At 38.2% G+C, this 21,954-nt stretch overlaps 2 protein-coding genes across 2 annotated transcripts; both read right to left on the bottom strand.

Annotated features, from left to right (window-relative positions):
* Nucleotides 1-4,327: 4,327 nt before the first annotated feature.
* LOC120107956 lies at nt 4,328-4,963 on the bottom strand. Its single transcript, XM_039121486.1, has one exon. It carries the CDS (start codon nt 4,961-4,963, stop codon nt 4,328-4,330), a length of 636 nt encoding a protein of 211 aa, XP_038977414.1.
* A 14,574-nt stretch (nt 4,964-19,537) lies between these two features.
* Nucleotides 19,538-21,329, bottom strand: LOC103698030 ((+)-neomenthol dehydrogenase-like). Its single transcript, XM_039121484.1, has 5 exons — nt 21,211-21,329; nt 20,860-21,103; nt 20,707-20,781; nt 20,208-20,399; nt 19,538-20,052 (listed from the first exon to the last, which is right to left on the bottom strand). Exons 1-5 carry the CDS (start codon nt 21,243-21,245, stop codon nt 19,675-19,677), a joined length of 924 nt encoding a protein of 307 aa, XP_038977412.1. The 5' UTR covers nt 21,246-21,329; the 3' UTR covers nt 19,538-19,674.
* Between the last annotated feature and the right edge of the window lie 625 nt (nt 21,330-21,954).

Below are 21,954 nucleotides of genomic sequence, written 5' to 3' on the forward strand. Positions count from 1 at the left end.
ATGTTGCTTACGGCTACCTAGCAGTCAAGAATTTATGATGAGTTTACATAAATTATTTTCTTAGCATAGCAAAAATAGCAAAAACCATCAGGGAGATAACATAGTTATATCATGATTAATCTGAGAATCAACAATATTCACCTTCTCTTATTAACAAAAGTCTTCATTATTGAAAAATCTAGTCTCCATCACAATCAATATTTTTGACCAATTTAAATTGACTCGATCCACTATACTTTCGCTGCACAACTCTGATCAATATTCTCTAAATTTATTAATTGACTTTCTATCAAAATACAAATCTTGATTCTAAACTGAATGATATAAAATTTTATGTCTCAAGTAAAGCCAGAAAAGAACTCTTAAGTCTCATCCCCAAATATATTTTACAGAATTGTAAATGACTCATAAAATAATATACAGAAAAACCCTATGCTCCATAGTATAATCCTATACTTAATCCTGACTCATCCTATTGCTCTGACAGGACTCTTCTTAACCTTTGCTCTGATACCAAGCTTTGTCACGACCCCCGCCCCGTTCCGGCGGGCTGCCGCGACGGTCCTATGGTGCGGGTAGGCATAAGACCACCAGCCACCACGTAGAACCCTACTACCTATCAATCATCAATAAATCCTGAAAATTTTGGCATGATGCATGCACAAAATGATCACCTTTCTTATATTGATCTGTCAGGATTATCTCAATACATACAACAACACTACCTACCAGAGTGGCAATCATATAATCTGTCACATAATAAACCTGGACAATATATAGCAATACATTATCGCAGGCACACAACTGATCTGCACATATATATATACCTGCTTTCCAATCCATCCATGGTCAACCCATATCCACAACAGGATCTATAACTGTAACTATACACTATATACAACAGAAGGTTTATAATACACCAAAAGGTATAAACCTCTATCTACATTATACTATGGAGCGGCACAGCTAGCAAGCAATCTCTAACCCTGCTCCTCTCTATACAACACCTGCCCTGCAATCAAAAACACCAAACTGGAGAGTGAGTATATGAATACTCAGTGAGTGGAGTAGAGAGTACTATGCACATGAGACAAGATATAATCATGGCTCGAGGTGAAATCTCAAGAGCATATGAATGGTGATCAATTACAAGATGAACATGAACTCAACATAAAGAATATGGAGTGAATCATCAATATCACCATAATCAATATCAACTCATCTGAAGTACATATGGAATAATCAAGTAAATATATATGCTACTCATGAATATGCTCAACAGATCATAATACTGGAGCATACAAATCGAATGTCAATATGCTGAAACATCGATAAACAGCTGTCAAAAGGTGGGTCTTACGCCCCAAGCGAACCACAACAACTCCTTACTGTCATATGCATGCATAGAATATGACACCACATCAATAATATAAATGCTGGCCAGTATCTAAAAGAGAAATCCATAGAAACATCTCACATCTGTATACTAAACGGCACCTCGCGGGAATTCTACATCCATGGAAAGCCATACTGCACCTCGCGGAGTTTTACTATGCCCGGCGGCAAGCAGAATATAAGTGTAGAACTGGCCGATCCTATGCCTAGGGCCATGTTCCCCCTAGAAAGGGACTGGGCTCCGCCCACCTAGAAGACTACTATGCGCACACAGGCCGATGTCTAACTCCATCGACTATAGGTGTCCTGTAGATACTGCCAAGCCATGCATAAATGCCATAATGCACCCTCCCAATACTCTACTAAAAAGGAGTATAATCAAGACTACCACTCACTCGACCATGACCCAATCATAAACTAACATCAGGGTTAGGAGTGAGGGGTCAAGGGAGTGCAATGCAACTCAATATACCACTGAAAAGGCTCAAAAAGTCTTTGAAATAGAGGAAATATAATCAATTTACAAAAGAAGTCATTTCACAATTTGGAACCAATTTAACTACTTATCTACCCCTTGTAATTCCTCTCAATGTTCCCTCAAATGCATGTACAAAATAATCAAGCATGGAGAAACAAGATTATAGAGGAATCTACTACAATATCAATCAATATGCACAAGTGGAATCAATTCATACTAGGCGACATTCATGAAAATGAACTAAGAATGTTCATGGTACAAAGTACATGACTCCCACTCACCTGTCAATCTGGCATAGCTCTGATACGCCTCCAAAAATCTATAGTAGGCAGTAGGAAACTTCTTCCTCTTGTTTCCTAGCTTCTTGCCCAACTGATACATGCATTTACAGTACATTTAGTCTTGTATCAAGGGCCATAATGTACGTGCCAATCATAAATATAGAAAACTTTAATTGATTCAACTCCCCCCTTTTCTAAATCCTTTTCTTTTTCCTTTTTTCCTTTTTTCCTATCAATTAACCTTTTTCCTATATGTATTATGATGCAAAAGCATCACACACACACCTTAGGCCACTGCTATAGGGTCAAGGTACGAGAAAGAGTCAAAATCCTCCTTCACTAAAAATTTCACTGAAGCGTGAGTCGACCCCAACTTCATAAGTCGACTCCGACCATAGAGCCGCAAAACTTCATTTTCTGAATTCTCAGAGAGAGTCGACCCCCAACCTCGTGAGTCGAGCTCTCTGAGGCATGAGTCGACCCCAATCTGCCCCGAGTCGACTCCAGTTGACCTCGAGTCGACTCCAGCGCGTTTTGATGCGACTCCCACCATTTTCTCATTTTTTTCATCTCGGATGAATAGTAATCCGGACTGACAGTGGGTTACTTCATTCCAGTTTTGATCCATTTTTCAAACTCCAAATTTTATGAAATTTTTACCTAACATTTTACACTCATAGAGGTTTCCAGAATAGTAGCATTCATCACCATCGGAGGCTGATTGACCCCCGAAATAATTTACCAAAGTTGGAACTTCGACACAGTTTTTCCGCAGTGCCGGAAAAACTTGTCGAAATCTGATTCTTCCTCTTTTAATCACCTCTACAACCCTTATCCAACCATTCTAGACCACATCCACCCTTTGTATAGCCTAATTTCATTAGAAGACTAGATAGGAATGGATATTTATCTTTTTCTCTTCGAAAAATCGAGGTCTTTGCGTAGAGGGGAAGGAGACCTATGCTTTTCTCTTCAGCTAGCAGCGCAACCGGGACTCCCTTCCACCTCGAATTCCCTTCTTCTTTCTTCTTCTTCTCCTTCTCTTCTTCTCTCTTTTTCCTCTCTTCTTCTCTCTTTTTCCTTCTCTTCTTCTCTCTTTTCCTTCTCTTCTTCTCTCTTTTCCTTCTCTTCTTTTTTTTTTTTTTGCTTCTCTTCTTTTCTCTTTTTCCTTCTCTTCTTCTCTCTTTTTTTCTGTTTTCTTTCTTCCGCCTGAGACCACTCTTCTTCTCTATTTCATTCCACCGCCACAGCCGCACAAACCCCCTAATTAAGTCACATCAAACTCCAAAATTCCTATTTTGCCCTTACCACTTCAACGCATCTACAATTATGCCATTAACTTTTGATTCCTTCCAATTTTACCCCTTATATCAATTTTAAAGGACTATTCTATCCTTTTTTATATAAAAAAATTTTTGGGGGTTATTACATCCTCCCCCCTTATATAAAATTCGTCATCGAATTTAAAAGAGTAAATTACCTGATTACTCAAAGAGGTGAGGATATCAGCTCTTCATATTCTGCTCGATGTATCTACCTCAATATTAGCTTTTTTCAGAGGTGAGTAGAGCAGCAATACTACCAGAAGCTTTTCTGCTCGGTGTAGCAGTTAATATGAGTATGGTACTGAGACATCCAGCCTATTTCCGAAATGATGTCAAAGTCTTGCATGTCAAGTTATATAAGATTTGTCGCTAACTCTCCTACCCCTATTTGAATTATGCAATTCTTGCACCAATGTCAACAATTACTATTTTCTATAGGGGTGTAAGAACATACAATGGTTCTTCTAGTTTCTCAAGTATGCATTGTAATTATCTAGAAAAACTAACTGAAATAAAGGAATGCATAGAGCCAGAAACGAACAAAATAAAGGCATCAACCAAGCTGACTGGTAATATACCTGTCACCACCCGGTCATTGGCACTGGCATCTTGGTGGGTCAGTGCAAAACTCGAGCATTGCTTCTTGGCCTCTGGTCACCAGGTACAGGAGGTCTGAGCTCATTCCTCCTCTTGTATGGGCAATCACGTGCCAGGTGTTCAGTCCGCCCACAACTATAACATGCCCCCGCTCTCCTCATATAGGGCCCACTATAGGATCTGCTAGAGTAAGTGCGGTACCTGGGCTTCTTTTGAATTGGAATGCCCCTGAAATCCCATGGCCTGCCACTCTAACTTCTAGCTAATCTAGATCTCATCAGGTCAGCCCTTTCTCTATTAGATCTTTTCAATTCAGCTTCTACTTTCAAAGCTCTGTCCAAAATATCCATATAGCTGGTAATTAACTGTAAAGATGTCCGGAACCTGATCCCATATCTAAGCCCTTGTTTGAACCGGTTGGCTCTACTTATATCGTCCTCCATGAACTGGGGGCAAAATCGACCCAGCTCATCGAACCTATTGGCGTTATCCAAGACAGTCATATGCTCGGACTGAGTCAACGATAAAAACTCATTCTGCTTTCTTTGCCTGACTGAGTCCGAAAAGTACTTAGCATAAAATACCCTCTTAAAATCTCTCCAGGCCATTCCGTTGACCTCATATGCTGTCTCCATAGCAGTCCACCAAGACTCAGCACTCCCCCTTAGCATAAAGATAGCTAGTCTGACTTTTACCTCCTCGGAAAATTGGAGTAACTTATACATCTTCTCCATTTTCCGGATCCAGATCTCAGCTATCATGGGATCGGATCCACCATCAAATGTCGGTGGATTTAGCCTATGGAATCTCTTATAATAGGAATCCATCAGCTGTACAGGTTGGGCAGCCAACTGCATCTGCTGCTGTTGCTGAAGCAGTTGTGCCATTAACTGGTACACTCTTGCCAGGTCTGCCTGGGTTGCTACGGAGTGTGGAGTGGTTTATGAAATTGATTGGCTGTCAGGGTCCGGGAAAGGTACCCTTATTTCTCTTTCATCCTCCATGTTGCTTACGGCTACCTAGCAGTCAAGAATTTATGATGAGTTTACATAAATTATTTTCTTAGCATAGCAAAAATAGCAAAAACCATCAGGGAGATAACATAGTTATATCATGATTAATCTAAGAATCAACAATATTCACCTTCTCTTATTAACAAAAGTCTTCATTATTGAAAAATCTAGTCTCCATCACAATCAATATTTTTGACCAATTTAAATTGACCAATATTTTTGGTTTATGAAATTGATTGGCTGCACAACTCTGATCAATATTCTCTAAATTTATTAATTGACTTTCTATCAAAATACAAATCTTGATTCTAAACTGAATGATATAAAATTTTATATCTCAAGTAAAGCCAGAAAAGAACTCTTAAGTCTCATCCCCAAATATATTTTACAGAATTGTAAATGACTCATAAAATAATATACAGAAAAACCCTATGCTCCATAGTATAATCCTATACTTAATCCTGACTCATCCTATTGCTCTGACAGGACTCTTCTTAACCTTTGCTCTGATACCAAGCTTTGTCACGACCCCCGCCCCGTTCCGGCGGGCTGCCGCGACGGTCCTATGGTGCGGGGAGGCATAAAACCACCAGTCACCACGTAGAACCCTACTACCTATCAATCATCAATAAATCCTGAAAATTTTGGCATGATGCATGCACAAAATGATCACCTTTCTTATATTGATCTGTCAGGATTATCTCAATACATACAACAACACTACCTATCAGAGCAGCAATCATATAATCTGTCACATAATAAACCTGGACAATATATAGCAATACATTATCGCAGGCACACAACTGATCTGCACATATATATATACCTGCTTTCCAATCCATCCATGGTCAACCCATATCCACAACAGGATCTATAACTGTAACTATACACTATATACAACAGAAGGTTTATAATACACCAAAAGGTATAAACCTCTATCTACATTATACTATGGAGCGGCACAGCTAGCAGGCAATCTCTAACCCTGCTCCTCTCTATACAACACCTGCCCTGCAATCAAAAACACCAAACTGGGGAGTGAGTATATGAATACTCAGTGAGTGGAGTAGAGAGTACTATGCACATGAGACAAGATATAATCATGGCTCGAGGTGAAATCTCAAGAGCATATGAATAGTGATCAATAACAAGATGAACATGAACTCAACATAAAGAATATGGAGTGAATCATCAATATCACCATAATCAATATCAACTCATCTGAAGTACATATGGAATAATCAAGTAAATATATATGCTACTCATGAATATGCTCAACAGATCATAATACTGGAGCATACAAATCGAGTGTCAATATGCTGAAACATCGATAAACAGCTGTCATAAGGTGGGTCTTACGCCCCAAGCGAACCACAACAACTCCCTACTGTCATATGCATGCATAGAATATGACACCACATCAATAATATAAATGCTGGCCAGTATCTAGAAGAGAAATCCATAGAAACATCTCACATCTGTATACTAAACGGCACCTCGCGGAAATTCTACATCCGCGAAAAGCCATACTGCACCTCGCGGAGTTTTACTATGCCCGGCGGCAAGCAGAATATAAGTGTAGAACTGGCCGATCCTATGCCTAGGGCCGTGTCCCCCCTAGAAAGGGACTGGGCTCCGCCCACCTAGAAGACTACTATGCGCACACAGGCCGATGTCTAACTCCATCGACTATAGGTGTCCTGTAGATACTGCCAAGCCATGCATAAATGTCATAATGCATCCTCCCAATACTCTACTAAAAAGGAGTATAATCAAGACTACCACTCACTCGACCATGACCCAATCATAAACTAACATCAGGGTTAGGAGTGAGGGGTCAAGGGAGTGCAATGCAACTCAATATACCACTGAAAAGGCTCAACAAGTCTTTGAAATAGAGGAAATAAAATCAATTTACAAAAAAAGTCATTTCACAATTTGGAACCAATTTAACTACTCATCTACCCCTTGTAATTCCTCTCAATGTTCCCTCAAATGCATGTACAAAATAGTCAAACATGGAGAAACAAGATTATAGAGGAATCTACTACAATATCAATCAATATGCACAAGTGGAATCAATTCACACTTGGCGACATTCATGAAAATGAACTAAGAATGCTCATGGTGCAAAGTACATGACTCCCACTCACCTGTCAATCTGGCACAGCCCTGATACGCCTCCAAAAATCTACAGTAGGCAGTAGAGGACTTACTCCTCTTGTTCCCTAGCTTCTTGCCCAACTGATTAATGCATTTACAATACATTTAGTCTTGTATCAAGGGCCATAATCTATATGCCAATCATAAATATAGAAAATTTTAATTGATTCAACTCCCCCCTTTTCTAAATCCTTTCGTTTTTCCCTTTTTTCTATCAATTAATCTTTTTCTTACATGTATTATGATGCAAAAGCATCACACACACACCTTAGGCCACTGCTATAGGGTCAAGGTGCGAGAAAAAGTCAAAATCCTCCTTCACTAAAAATTTCACTGAAGCGTGAGTCGACCCAACCTCATGAGTCGACTGCGATCATAGAGCCGCAAAACTTCATTTTCTGGACTCTCAGAGAGAGTCAACCCCCAACCTCGTGAGTCGGCCCCTCTGAGGCATGAGTCGACCCCAATCTGCCCCGAGTCAACTCCAGTTGACCTCGAGTCGACTCCGGCGCGTTTTGAGGCGACTCCCACCATTTTCTCACTTTTTTTTATCTCGGATGAACAGTAATCCGAACTGACAGTGGGTTACTTCATCTCGATTTTGATCCACTTTCCAAACTCCAAATTTTATAAAATTTTTACCTAACATTTTACACTTATAGGGGTTTCCAGAATGGTAACATGCATCACCATCGGAGGCCGATTGACCTCCGAAATAATTCACCGAATTTTGGACTTCGACACAGTTTTTTCGCAGTGCCGAAAAAACTTGTGGAAACCGATTCTTCCTCTTTTAATCACCTCTACAACCCTTATCCAACCTATCTAGACCACATCCACCCTTTGTATATCCTAATTTCATTAGAAGACTAGGTAGGGATGGGTATTTACCTTTTTATCTTCGGAAAATCGAGGTCTTTGCGTAGAGGGGAAGGAGACCTACGCTTTTCCCTTCTGCTAGCAGCGCAACCGGGACTCCCTTCCACCTCGAATTCCCTTCTTCTTTCTTCCTCTTCTCCTTCTCTTCTTCTCTCTTTTTCTTCTCTTCTTCTCTCTTTTTCCTTCTCTTCTTCTCTCTTTTCCTTCTCTTCTTCTCTCTCTTTTTTTTCTTCTCTTCTTCTCTCTTTTTCCTTCTCTTCTTCTCTCTTTTTTTCTGTTTTCTTTCTTCCGCCTGAGACCACTCTTCTTCTCTATTTCATTCCACCGCCACAACCACAGCACAAACCCCCTAACTAAGTCACATCAAACTCCAAAATTCTCATTTTGCTCTTGCCATTTCAACGCATCTACAATTATGCCATTATTTTTTGATTCCTTCCAATCCCTTATATCAATTTTAAAGGACTATTCTATCCTTGCATGATGACACATGGCAAGGATCCATGGTGTGGCGCCATGAAGAGAATTTATTCTGATTTGATTAGGATTTTAATTCCTTCATTTGATGGCGCCAAGTGACATGTGGCGAGATCCTAGCAGGGGACGCAAAATTAGGGGGCGTGCGGCTATTTTCTTTTGGAAGAAATGAATCCCTATTCCTTAAGGATTCAAATGCAGCATTCAATGGCCACAGCTCCTCTTTTATTCCACCGCACATGGTCCCTATTTGATGGGGATTTCAATTACCATTTGATGGCAATTAATTGGTGCGAAGAAGGAAGGAAGGTGTGGGTTTTTGGCAATAAGAGGCCCTCCATGCCATCTCCTCCATGGGTGTGTAAATTTCTAGATTGCCTAAGTTCTGAATAAAGGAGAGAACCCGTGAAGGTCACAAGTTCTCTTTGATCTCCTTCATCTCCTCCTCCGTCGCCTTCAAAGGAACGATCAAGGATTGATTGTTTCAAGATTTTAGCACATCCTCGCAGGCTAGCAATTCCGGGGACATCGATCATCCAAGAGCTTCGCGTGGATCATCCGTAGAGGCCAGACGGTTATGTGGCTACGAAGCTCGAGCATCATATTCATTTATCTCTGTGATTCATAAAGGTATAAATCTAGAGATATAATTTTGTGCTAAGTTTTTTTTTTTTGATCGGGTTCAATCCGTCGAGGGTTCAAACCTGTTTTGGGGCTCCTCACGGAGTGATCTTCAGATCTCATTCAATGAGCATTCGGAGATAGATTTGATCCAAAATTAGTCAAGTTTAGAACTTTACTAATGCTCTTATTTTCAGATCTAATGATAATCATGCATAGTTGGTTTTATGCATAATCATTTAAACGGTCTTGGTATTAATTTATAATCTATTCTGCAAGATAGAATTAAAATATTTAATTCTATCTTTCCACTGCGATTTAAACATTAAAAACTATATGTGGCTTGATCCCCCTTTCGAAGGGGTACGTAGGCAACCCGATTAGGTGCAACCATGGTTTTTTAAGAAAAAATTTTAATTTTCAGTATGCAGCCCGTTGTAAATAAACCATCAATGGTATCAGAGCTAGGTTGGATGTTTAAATTTTTATGTTATAAAACTTGTTTATTCTTTTGTAAAGTAATCTGATAAATCAATCACCAGGCCGTCCGGTCATAAGAGAAAGAAGGGATCATCTCCCTCATCTTCCATTCGATGGGATCTCCTATGGCGTGTAGGGGTGCTATTGTGTGCGATCTTTGAAGATGAACCTCAAAAGACTGATTAAAATTATTTTAATCAATGCAATTAAATCTGAAATCATGAATGTATTTAGATTAGATTCAAAATAAATTTATGATTAATTTAATTGCTGTTTATGCATGATTAAATAGATCTGAAATTTGGATGCATGTGATGCATGTTTTATGATTAATATATGTGATATATTGAACATGCAAAATTTGAAATCATAAACTTATTTAGATTAGATCTAAATGCAATTTATGATCCTTTTAATCTCTAATTTTGTAAGACATATCAGATCTAAAAATAAATACTTATGATGTATGTTATTTAAGTTAATTCATGTTAGTTTATATATGTGATATATGAACATAAATCGTTAATGATTTGAACATGAATTAAATCTGAAATCAGAATGTTTAATTCACAAATTTAGATCTGATTTTAAGAACTAAAGATTTGTAATTAACATCTGATTTAAGACTTATACAATGATCTAAAAAAATTTCATAAAACTACACTTAATTGAGAATTAAGTGACCTAGAATTGTGAATTGAATTTCAATGACAAATTGCATAAGTCTTGGGGGTTTGGATTAGCTCAAGTCAAGTTCTCTAATTGGGTTAGACCTAAGGTTAGAATCAAATCATGGAATGATTGAGTTAATTGATTAAATCTAACTAAGTAGTAATTAGATCAAATCAAGATAACTCAATTCAATTTACAATAGTTATAGATTGATTGGTTCCATGTCTTTGATCAGACCAAGATGGAACTTGATTTAAGCTCCGTGGTTGAGCCCGAGTCATTAGGATGGTCAAAATCAAAATTGATTAATCAGTCGGTGTCTAAGGTAAGTTTGGCAGACTCGACCGGTGGTTTTTAATTGGAAGCTACTCGCACTGATGCGTCTTTGTCGAGTTAATGGCATATCCCTTCCACCGATCTCACTTACCTGGCCGATTTGGTCAATCATTTTTTATTGGATCATTTAATGATTCGAGCTAACCCATGCCTGTAAGAAAAATCAGTTTGACTGATTTAGGTGCCTTCTTAATCGGTTTGAATCTAATTCTTTATAATCTGACTTAGTGAAGTCAGTGAGAAAATTTAGGTTAACCGGATCTTCTTATCTATCCTAATTAAATCCTTTAAAATTATTAGGTCCCTAAAATGAAATAGTTATAGGGATAACTAGGTCATAGCCTCCCATTAAGTTAGATGATAATGAGTCTAATGTTTCGATAATCATTGGAGGCGCCACACGCCTGGTGCTTATCGGGTATTGAAATTATCATTTGATATATGATGAGTTGAGTGTACCTTCAATAGGTGGTCAGGTGGGCCGAGCCACACTCGGGCTTGGTCATCTATTAGTTGATTACACAGAACCCTATCATTTAATGGTTGGACCTAATGAGGATCTTTGGTGGAGGCGCCACATGCCTGCCGAAATGACTGGGACAAAATTATCACTAGAAAATTATTTGGTGAAACAATTGGTTCAGAATCTACCAATAGATGCATATAGGTTGGCCGAGCCACACTCGGGCCCATATGCGACCAATTGGGTTCTAGTGCTCACTAAAGATTTAAGTGTAATTCTTCGAATTTGAGGTAGAGGCTACAAATTTGTATAAAATAGTTGGAGGACCTTTAGACTAAAGTCCAAGTCTTTAGGGTTTAGTCAATTCATACACTAATAAGCTGATTTTTCTTTATGCAGAAATGGCCACTAACCGATCGCTATTGGAAAGTGATAAGCTGATAGGATCCAATTTTAATAGCTGGCTTAGAAAGCTGAAAACTCAGCAAAGTCAGACCAAAAAGATTAAGGCTGACCAAAGTCAGACAGAATGCTTCTATTGTAGGAAGCAGGGGCATTGGAAGAGAAATTGTCCTCAATACATTGCTATACTTGACCCAAACAGGCCTAGGAGAAATATGCAATCTATTGCAAATCAAGGTACTTATATGATAACGCCTTGTAATTTTTTTATTTATGATAATTCGACTTGGGTATTGGATATCGGTAGTTCTTTCAACATTTGCAATTCGTTGCAGGGACTGCAAGTCGGTGAGAGGTTTGAAGAAGGAGAAAAATTTCCGAATGATGGAGATGGAAGACCTATTCCAGTTCTAGCTTTAGGAATTCTTAAACTTGTATTCAGCTCTCATGTAAATGTCCTTAGTGATTGTCACTATTGTCCAAGTTTTTTATTGAATGTCATTTCTGTAGGCCTTTTGGCCAAAAATTGTTATCAAATATCAATAAAAAGGGATTATTGCAATATCATTTGGAATGATGTTGCTGTAATGAATGAAATTCTGAGTAATAGCATTTATATTTTGTCACAGCCTGTTCATGTAATGTACAAGTCCAATAAGCACCCTAGAATAGACAATATCACGGATGTCTACCTTTGGCATCATAGACTAGGTCATATTAACAAAAACAGAATGAGCAGGTTAAATAAAGAGGGAATCCTCAATATTAATGATTGTGAATTATTAACAACCTGTGAATCATGCCTTCTTGGTAAGATGACTAAGTCACCTTTTACTGAAAAAGGTGAACGAGCCAATGACTTATTGACCCTAGTACATTTTGATATATGTGGGCCAATGAGCATAAATGCTAGAGGTGGATATGCATATTTCATTACTTTCACAGACGATCTTTCGAGGTACGGTTATGTCTATTTAATGAGACATAAATCTGAAGCATTTGAAATGTTCAAATTGTATCGTAATGAAGTAAAAAACAAACTGGAAAGAGTATTAAAACTCTTCGATCAGATCGAGGAGGCGAATACCTTTCCAATAAGTTTTTGACATATCTAGGAGAGAATGGGATTCTTTCCCAATAGACTCCTCCTGGTACACCACAGTATAACGGTATATCAGAAAGAAGAAATCGAACCCTATTAGATATGGTTCAATCCATGATGGGGTTTGCGAGTCTGCCCATATCCTTTTGGGGATATGCACTTGAGTCAGCTTGTTACATTCTTAATAAGGTTCCAAGTAAGTCTGTAAATAAAACACCACATGAGATGTGCACTGACGTAAGCCGATGCTCTTTCACCTTAGGGTTTGGGGGTGTCCGGCGTACGTCAAACGTTTGAAGACAGACAAACTTGAACCCAAGTCTGACAAATATTTCTTTGTTGGTTACCCTAAAGAAACTAAAGGATATTATTTCTACCTTGCTGAAGAACAAAAGTTGTTCGTAAGTAATAGAGCTATATTCTTAGAGAAAGAATTTCTTGGAGAAGGAAGTAGAAGCTCTAATATTGAGCTTAGGAAAGTTCAACATGTAGAAGACCCGACACCATCCACTGAACCAGTTGAGTCTGAATTTATTAGATCAAATATAGAACCTATTTTAGATTCACCATTAAAGCGATCAGGTAGAGTACCACATCAGCCGAACAGATACTACGGTTTCTTAGTCCGGGACGGGGATCCTCTCGAACTTGATGAAAACGATAGAGGATCCGATCACTTATATGGATGCAATGCAAAGGTATGACTCTGATAAATGGCTTGGAGCCATGCAATCCGAAATGGAATCCATGAAGGTCAATGATGTATGGACATTAGTTGACCCACCCGAAGGGATTAAACCCATAGGGTGTAAGTGAATTTTCAAAAGAAAATGGAGAGCAGACGGTCAGATTGAGACCTATAAAGCCCGTCTGGTTGCCAAAGAAGATCGTCAACGTTATGGTATTGACTATGACGAGACGTTTTCTTCCGTGGCAATGCTCAAGTCCATTCGGATTGTGCTTGCGATAGCAGCACATTTAGATTATGAAAGAGGAACTTTGCATTTATAAATGGGCAAATGGTTCAATTATTATATTTCTTGTTTTGTATGTGGATGACATTCTTCTAATCGAAAATGACATTCCTGCATTACAAGGAATAAAGGTTTGGCTATCATCTCAATTTGCCATGAAGGATTTGGGAGAAGCATCTTACATCCTAGGGATGAAGATCTATAGAGATAGATCTAGAAGATTGCTTGGATTATCCCAATCCACATACATTGATACTATACTGAAGAGGTTCAGTATGATTAATTCCAAGAAAGGCTATCTTCCGATGGGCCATGAAATTAACCTCTCTAAGATGGATTGTCCAACAACTCCTCAAGAAAGAGAGAGTATGGATAGAATTCCATATGTTTCGGTAGCGGGATCTATAATATATGCCATGACATGTACTAGACTAGACGTGGCATACTCACTAGGAGTAGTGAGCAGATACCAGTCTGATCCAGGTAGCAACCACTAGAAGGTTGTAAAAACCATCCTTAAGTATTTGAGAAATAATAAAAACCAGTGGCTTGTCTACGGTAATTCTGACTTAAAACTTGAGGGATATACCGATTCAAGTTTTCGGTCAGATCAAGATGATAGCAAGAGCGTGTCGGGATATATCTTTACTCTTAAGGGTGGGGCTATCTGCTGGAAGAGTTCCAAGCAGCATACAGTGGCAGATTCTACATGTGAAGCAGAATACATCGCAGCATTGATGGTCCAGTGACTGTATTTTGTGACAACGCTGGAGCCATAGCTCAAGCAAGAGAAGCCAAAGCACATCAGCGGACCAAGCATATTCTACATCGCTACCACCTGATTTGAGATATCGTCGAACGAGGTGATATTGATCTTCAGAAGATTGATACAAAAGAAAATCTGACTGATCCATTTACTAAAGTCCTCGGCATCAAAGAGTTCAACGACTACAAGTCGAAGATGGGTATACGATATTATACCGATTGGCTTTAGTCTAAGCGGGAGTTGTTGGAAATTGTATCCTAAAAGTCAATCGTCAGCCAGTTGATGATTGAATTTGTATATGAATTGATTAATTAATAAAATATTATTTGGCATTATTCATCATTTTATATACATCTTCAAATGAACTCTTGTTATGAGATGAAGTCCTTAGGACTCCTTTATGATAAAGGAGGATTTATCTACGAGTCCTTAAAATAGTTCGCAACCAAATGATATGCTGTTACTAGGACAATAGCATTATCAAGATTAGATCATTGTGTGCCATATACTTTGGTTGTCCTCTTAACCAGAAGTGTGGAGACACTGATATGTCACACAGGTGAAGTGTAGGAGTACATTTTACTGAACATGACCAATTTCGGAATGCTCTGCTATCAAGAGATGTTCCGAGTGGATATGGGTATATGTGTCCCTCAGACCTGAGATCACCACGGTGATTAGCAAGCAACTCACTGTACTTTGGTACCGGACTAACTGAATTTCTAATTCAGAGACGGAAGGTCACTGGGTGCAGTCAAGTACTTGTGAAGTCGGTGTGTGAGTCAAGATGAAATTGATCCCTCCTGGTGACAGGAGATAATGCTCTTGTGTTCAATTTAGCAAAACCTTGGCTAGGATAATCCTTGTTAGGAGTCACAAGATTTGTAAAAATTAAATCATAGAGTGGATGTACTATTACCAAGTTGACAGAACTCTGATGTCATCCTGGCATTAGGAGTCATAAGGATAAATTATACGGTAACCATAGTCCAGGGTTCCAGAATATTGCTTCGCAATTATTCGGCCTATCCGAACGTCGGGTACCATTACTAGATGGTCACATCGATTAGTACAAAAAATTGTTCCTGTGCTACCGGCTTAGGTTCGAACCTATGGGGTCACACGCATAGAAGTTTTCTAGATTGATCATAAAGGCTGATGGACGATTAAGAATCATCCAGGGATAATTTGGTCAATTCGATTGACAAATTATCCTAAGTAAAATATTGCTATAAAATAATTAATAAATTATTGGAGAATTAATAAGCAATTAGATTGTTAATTGACTCAATTTGATTGAGTAATAGAGCTTGGGTTGAGCCAAATTGAATTAGATTCAATTTGGGCTACATTAGGGTTTGACCTAATTAGATTGGGTTTAAACCAAGAAGATTGGGCTTGACCTAATTAGTAGGACTTGACCCAATTGGATTGGGCATGATCCAAGGTCCTCATCTGATGAAAATTCTGAATTCAAATATTTGAAATTTGAATTCGAGATCAATTCCTAAAAATTAGGAATCCAAGTTTGGAAATCAGATGACACATGTCACGTCCTCACATCAATGGTGCCATAGATGGGATTTTTTCCTTTTAGTTGATGGCGCATGATGACACATGGCAAGGATCCATGGTGTGGCGCCATGAAGAGAATTATCCTGATTTGATTAGGATTTTAATTCCTTCATTTGATGGCGCTAAGTGACATGTGGGGAGATCCTAGCAGGGGACGCAAAATTAGGGGGCGTGCGGCTGTTTTCTTTTGGAAGAAATTAATCCCTATTCCTTAGGAATTCAAATGCAGCATTCAATGGCCACACCTCCTCTTTTATTCCACCGCACATGGTCCCTATTTGATGGGGATTTCAATTGCCATTTGATGGCAATTAATTAGTGCAAAGAAGGAAGGAAGGTGTGGGTTTTTGGCAATAAGAGGCCCTCCATGCCATCTCCTCTATGGGTGTGTAAATTTCTGGATAGCCTAAGTTCTGAGAAAAGGAGAGAACACGTGAAGGTCACAAGTTCTCTTTGATCTCCTTCATCTCCTCCTCCGTCGTCTTCAAAGGAACGATCAAGGGTTGATTGTTTCAAGATTTCAGCACATCCTCGCGGGCTAGCAATTCCGGGGATGTTGATCATCCAAGAGCATCGCGTGGATCACCCGTGGAGGCCAGACGGTTGTGTGGCTACGAAGCTCAAGCATCATATTCATTTGTCTCTGTGATTCATAAAGGTATAAATCTAGAGATATAATTTTGTGCTAAGTTTTTTTTTTTTTTTTTGCTCGGGTTCAATCCGTTGAGGGTTCATACCTCTTTTGGGGCTCCTCACGGAGTGATCTCCAGATCTCATTCAATGAGCATTTGGAGATAGATTGGATCCAAAATTAGTCAAGTTTAGAACTTTACTAATGCTCTTATTTTCAGATCTAATGATAATCATGCATAGTTGATTTTTAAACGATCTTGGTTTTTATTTATGATCTATTCTGCATGCTAGAATTAAAATATTTAATTCTATCTTTCCGCTGCGATTTAAACATTAAGAACTACATGTGGCTTGATCCCCCTTTCAAAGGGGTATGTAGGCAACTCGATCTGGTGCAGCCACGATTTTTTAAGAAAATTTTTTAATTTTCAGCATGCAGCCCGTTGTAAATAAACCATCAATAAATGCATGGGAATGCCAAGAGAGAGAAAAGGAGAAGTGATTTAGGATCAAAGAAAAAAGAATTGAAAAAGGAAAAAAGGAGTTTACTAAAGAAAACAGATATTCAAGTGCATTCATTAAGAGCTGAAAAATCATATCCTCTACTATTGAAAGAGTTGGTGTAGAGCATCCAAGTTCATTCAAGGCCGATGAATTAATTCAAAGCTCTATTTATTCTTTGCATTCATCTTTCATGAGTAGTAATTTATTCTGTCATATATTTTATCTATACTCTATTGTGACAAGTTTTAGGGATTCAAACTTGGAAAAAGGTCCATCCAAATCTTGAATTAGATTGTATTAAGCCTAAAGAAAGGCTCGGTGGTGATTTTGGTTGATTTCCAATAAAAATCAACTGAGTTGATTGTGGGCCCGGTGAAAACAATTGGACTATAATCTTCAAGAGATTATAGTAAAAATTTTTAAGAAGAATATCTTGGGGAGTGGACGTAGGTACTAGGTTGTCACCAAACCACTATAAAATTTTGCTGTGTTTGTGGTGTTTGATCTCACGCACTCATTAAGTTTTATTCTGCTATATTTTGTTTAAAATTTTGAAAATCCCAATTCACCACTCTCTTGCGTTGCAAAGCTGAACAAAAGAAGTGTCAGAGCCTTGGTACTCTAGCCTCTAGTTGACCTAACAGTCAAGAATAAGGATCTATGGCAGCCTTAACTGGAACCTCTTTTGCTGAAGGATAGTCCACCAATAGACCTCCTTTTTTCAATGGCACAAATTATACATACTGGAAAGCACACATCCGCATCTTTGTACAAGCAATAGATTATAATGGTGTGTCTCTTCCCAAGCTCGAAGAAAAATAGGATGATTATGACAAAAAAATAGAATAGCTAAATACTAAAGCCATGAATGTTTTATATTGCTTTCTAGATGCTAATGAATTTAATTGTATTTCAACTTGTAATACTACTAAAAAAATTTGGGATAGGCTGGAAGTAACTCATGAGGCACTAACCAAGTCAAAGAATCTAAAATTAATATGCTTGCACATAAATATGAACTATTTAAAATAGAATCAAATGAATCCATTATTGAAATGTTTACTCGCTTTACTGGTGTTATTAATGGCCTTAATAGTCTTGGTAAGTCATAAACTAATGGTGATTTCGTAAGAAAAGTTTGGCTGTTATTTTGTTAATAAATATTCAAATCAAAAATTTTAAATTTTAGAATTTCATATTAAATATATATCTAAACATAAACCTAGTCAAATACAAAACATTATTTTAGACTTCCAAATAACTTCATTATCTCAAGATGATATTTAATTTTTTATTTTATTTCCCCCTCCTCTCTAAAGATTCGACAGAAATTCTTTGGACATATCTCTAATTTCTCATGGAGAATCTTAAAATGAAGCGTATAAATGTTTTCTCTTCTCATAAAACATCTCGAAGGGATCCTTTGCAAGTAAACTCTTCGAGAGACTTCCATAAGTGAAGAGTGTATTCAAAAGATGTATTTGATCTGATGGTGATCACAAGGGACACAATCCTTGATGAATGGATGGATTATGTGAAGGCATGCATTCAATGAAAGGATGTTTAAGCATCTAATCGTCGTTATCATTTCACATCTATAAATAGAAAAGGGTTCGTTTTTCACATCTATCATAACAACATCCTCTTTCATTAGAATAACACTAAGATTAGAGAAGAGAATTAAGAGCACTAAATGAGTGAACTCAAGTGCACCTATTAAGCATTTTAGAAAAAGTTTGTGTCCTTATATAAGAGGATTGAGAGAAATTGCTTCAATCAAATTTGTTGATTTTCAACACATCATGATTTGGCTGGCTTAGGTTCGGGTTTGATTCTCCTTTGTTAGAGTGCACTTCAAGGAAACAAAAAGCAGTTCGCTATATCTTGCGTATATCCCCTCAGATCAACTGATAGATACGTAGCCTCTTGGTATTCCCGGGTTCATATCTTTTTGATCTAATCTGAATGTTCAAGATGGACTGTTGAGATTGAGGAGGCATAGTAAAGGAAATCAAACAATTTAAGGTTTTGGCTCGAAGTCTTCCAATTTGCAGTCCTGCTAATCATATGATTTTGTTGATGTTATTAAGAGGCCCGGCCCATGTGGTTTCGTTCTTATCATGTAGTTGTAACAATTGTAACAGCATGCCATAATAACAACAAAGATCCGTCACACAAGAGGAGTGAGATTGATCCACTTGTTCTTGTTCCTTTCCTTGGAGCAGATTTGACCTGATTCAAGTATGATTAGAGGAGATGGGAAACCTTTCCTTGTAGGTCTGCTTGCCTTCGGACTAAACACTCATACTGATAAGCATTAACGCAACCTGGCCAATTTGCTCAGTTAGTGAGAGCACTGTGATAATAACACCAACGTCTCATGTTCAAGAGATACACAAGAGAAAAGGAAGAAACATCATCTAATACATGTCATTGGATCTCTTCATTTCAACATATTGAGCTTGGTGGGGAGAGCTCATGCAATGTTATACAGGCTTCTTTCGCTTCTTCCCATCCACAGAGTATTATTAATCTAATTCAAAAAGTTGACACTTCGGTTTGATCAAAGAAAAGGCCTGAAGGACCGGTACCAGTTTGCAAGGCTAACATGACAGGTCCTTCAGCACCTTCTTTGGTACTAAGGATCCCGGTATTCCAGTTTAAGTCAGTTTTGACAAAACCAGGACTCACACAATTTATGCACAAGGCGGGATACTTCTTTGCAAGAATCCTGGTGTAGGCATTGATAAGTACTTTGGATAGTTTATATGCTGAAGTAACGGTTGGCCAACCATGGGCATCCAGCAATCCCTCCTTGAAATCTTTGATAAACAAATTCAACAGCTCGACCAATCTCTCTTCTGTCAGGGCATCAACATTTGATAGATCTTGCTTAAGCTTTTCATTTGAGATAACCTGGAAACCAAGAATGAGAAAGAAAATGTATAGCGTACATTTTTAGGCAATCAAAAGAGTAAAGATTTCATCCCTCACGCAGGCCACGACGGAATAGGTAATATGTTCCTTCTTATTTAGTATGATATTAGGAGAAAATGGGCTAGGTTACTTACTCTGAGTTGCCCGACGATAGAAGAAACATTTACTACTCTTCCTGAAATTGATTGCCGGAGAAGGGGAATTAATGCTTCTGTAACATCTCTGGTGCCATAATAATTTGTCTTGAAGCATTCTTCTGCTCTTTCTAAAGTTTCTCGCATATGAGGTTTCCACCAATCTGGTATATCTCTAACATCTTTGGCTTCCTGTTGCACATGAACAAAACTTCTCAACCATTTTATGTTTGCAATAATGTTATCTAAACTATACACTATTTTAAGGTCCATAATTCAATTGATGATGATATCCGCAACATATAGTCAGTGTGGTGGACATATTCAATTTTATCTTGTATCGTACTATTTACATATTCAATTTGTTAGACAAAAAACAGGGTAACGGCAATATGCAATGTATCATAAGAACTGAATTTCTACTACTTGATTATCAACAGAAACTACTTAATTCTAGTTCTATAAGAAATTGACAGAGAATTCTAAAACAATTGATTACCACATTATTTGATTGTTTTGAGGCCTTTAAAGCCTCAACGTCCATTGTCAGTCCTCCAATGCCCGCATTATTCACCTGTAGATATCAATTTATGAGAGGTTATGCGAGAGAGAGAGAGAGAGAGAGAGAGAGAGAGAGAGAGAGAGAGCTTACTAGAATGTCAAGCTTGCCAAATTCGGTTCTGACGAAATCCGCAAAGGAAGCAATGCTGGAAGAGTCGGTCACATCCAACTGATGAAAGAGTACATCAAAGAGCCCACACTCTCGGAGCTTCTCCACTGCCTCCTGACCCCTCTTCTCATCTCTGGCTGTTAGTATGACCCTGACCCCATTAAGAGCCAGCTGCCTACATATCTCCAGCCCAATCCCTTTGTTCCCTCCCGTAACAACCGCAATCCTGATGGCAGCAACAAGGTATGCATCAAAGCTTAACGAGCTCTTAATTTGTTCTTAGGAGTGAGCTTAATTTGCCAAGGGATTGAGTAACAAGAGATGAGAGCATACCTCTTCTCTGTGGGGCTGCAAATGGTTCCTTCCATGCCTGAAGCCGATCAGAAGAGTAGGTTTCCTTCTCTTGCCCGTGGGTTGGATTAGTTATATGCTAGGGTTTTTACTGTCTTGCATGGTGGGTTATCCAGGATATATATAGTGACCAACACAGGTCATTGGTTACACTTAGAAATTATTAAATGGACTCGGTCCGGTCAAAGAGGCATATCTTGGATCCGATCAGGTCCAACGGCCACCTGTTGGCACTTTAGCCCCTTGTATTTAATGTAAGGGGGACGTCAGTGCTCACTAGCTTAGGACTTGGCAAGGCTAACTGCTAACATCTTCCTGACCTCCATCCCTCAATTTTATCGGGGACGTCAGTGCTGACTTCAAATATAGTTTGCTCAATATAAAAGTTGGCAATATTAACATTATTTGCCTGTTGTTTATTAATAAAATATTTAATTCAGAATATTAAATTTTAAAATTTAATATTAAATATTTATCTAAACATAAACCTACTCAAATATAAATATTTAATTTAGACTCCCAAATAAATTTTTTATCTCAAAAAATAAGACTTAATTTTTTATCTTTATTTCTCTCTCCTCTCTAAAATTCAACGGAAATTTTATGAACACGTCAATAATTGTTTCTCATGCGGTATCTTAAAAACAAACGGGGAGATGCTTTCTCTTTTTACAAAACATTCTAAAGGGATCCTTCATAAGCAAACTCTTTGGAAGACTTTCGTAA

This window comes from Phoenix dactylifera, unplaced genomic scaffold, assembly GCF_009389715.1.
Source record: "Phoenix dactylifera cultivar Barhee BC4 unplaced genomic scaffold, palm_55x_up_171113_PBpolish2nd_filt_p 001092F, whole genome shotgun sequence".
Classification (NCBI taxonomy): Eukaryota; Viridiplantae; Streptophyta; class Magnoliopsida; order Arecales; family Arecaceae; genus Phoenix; species Phoenix dactylifera.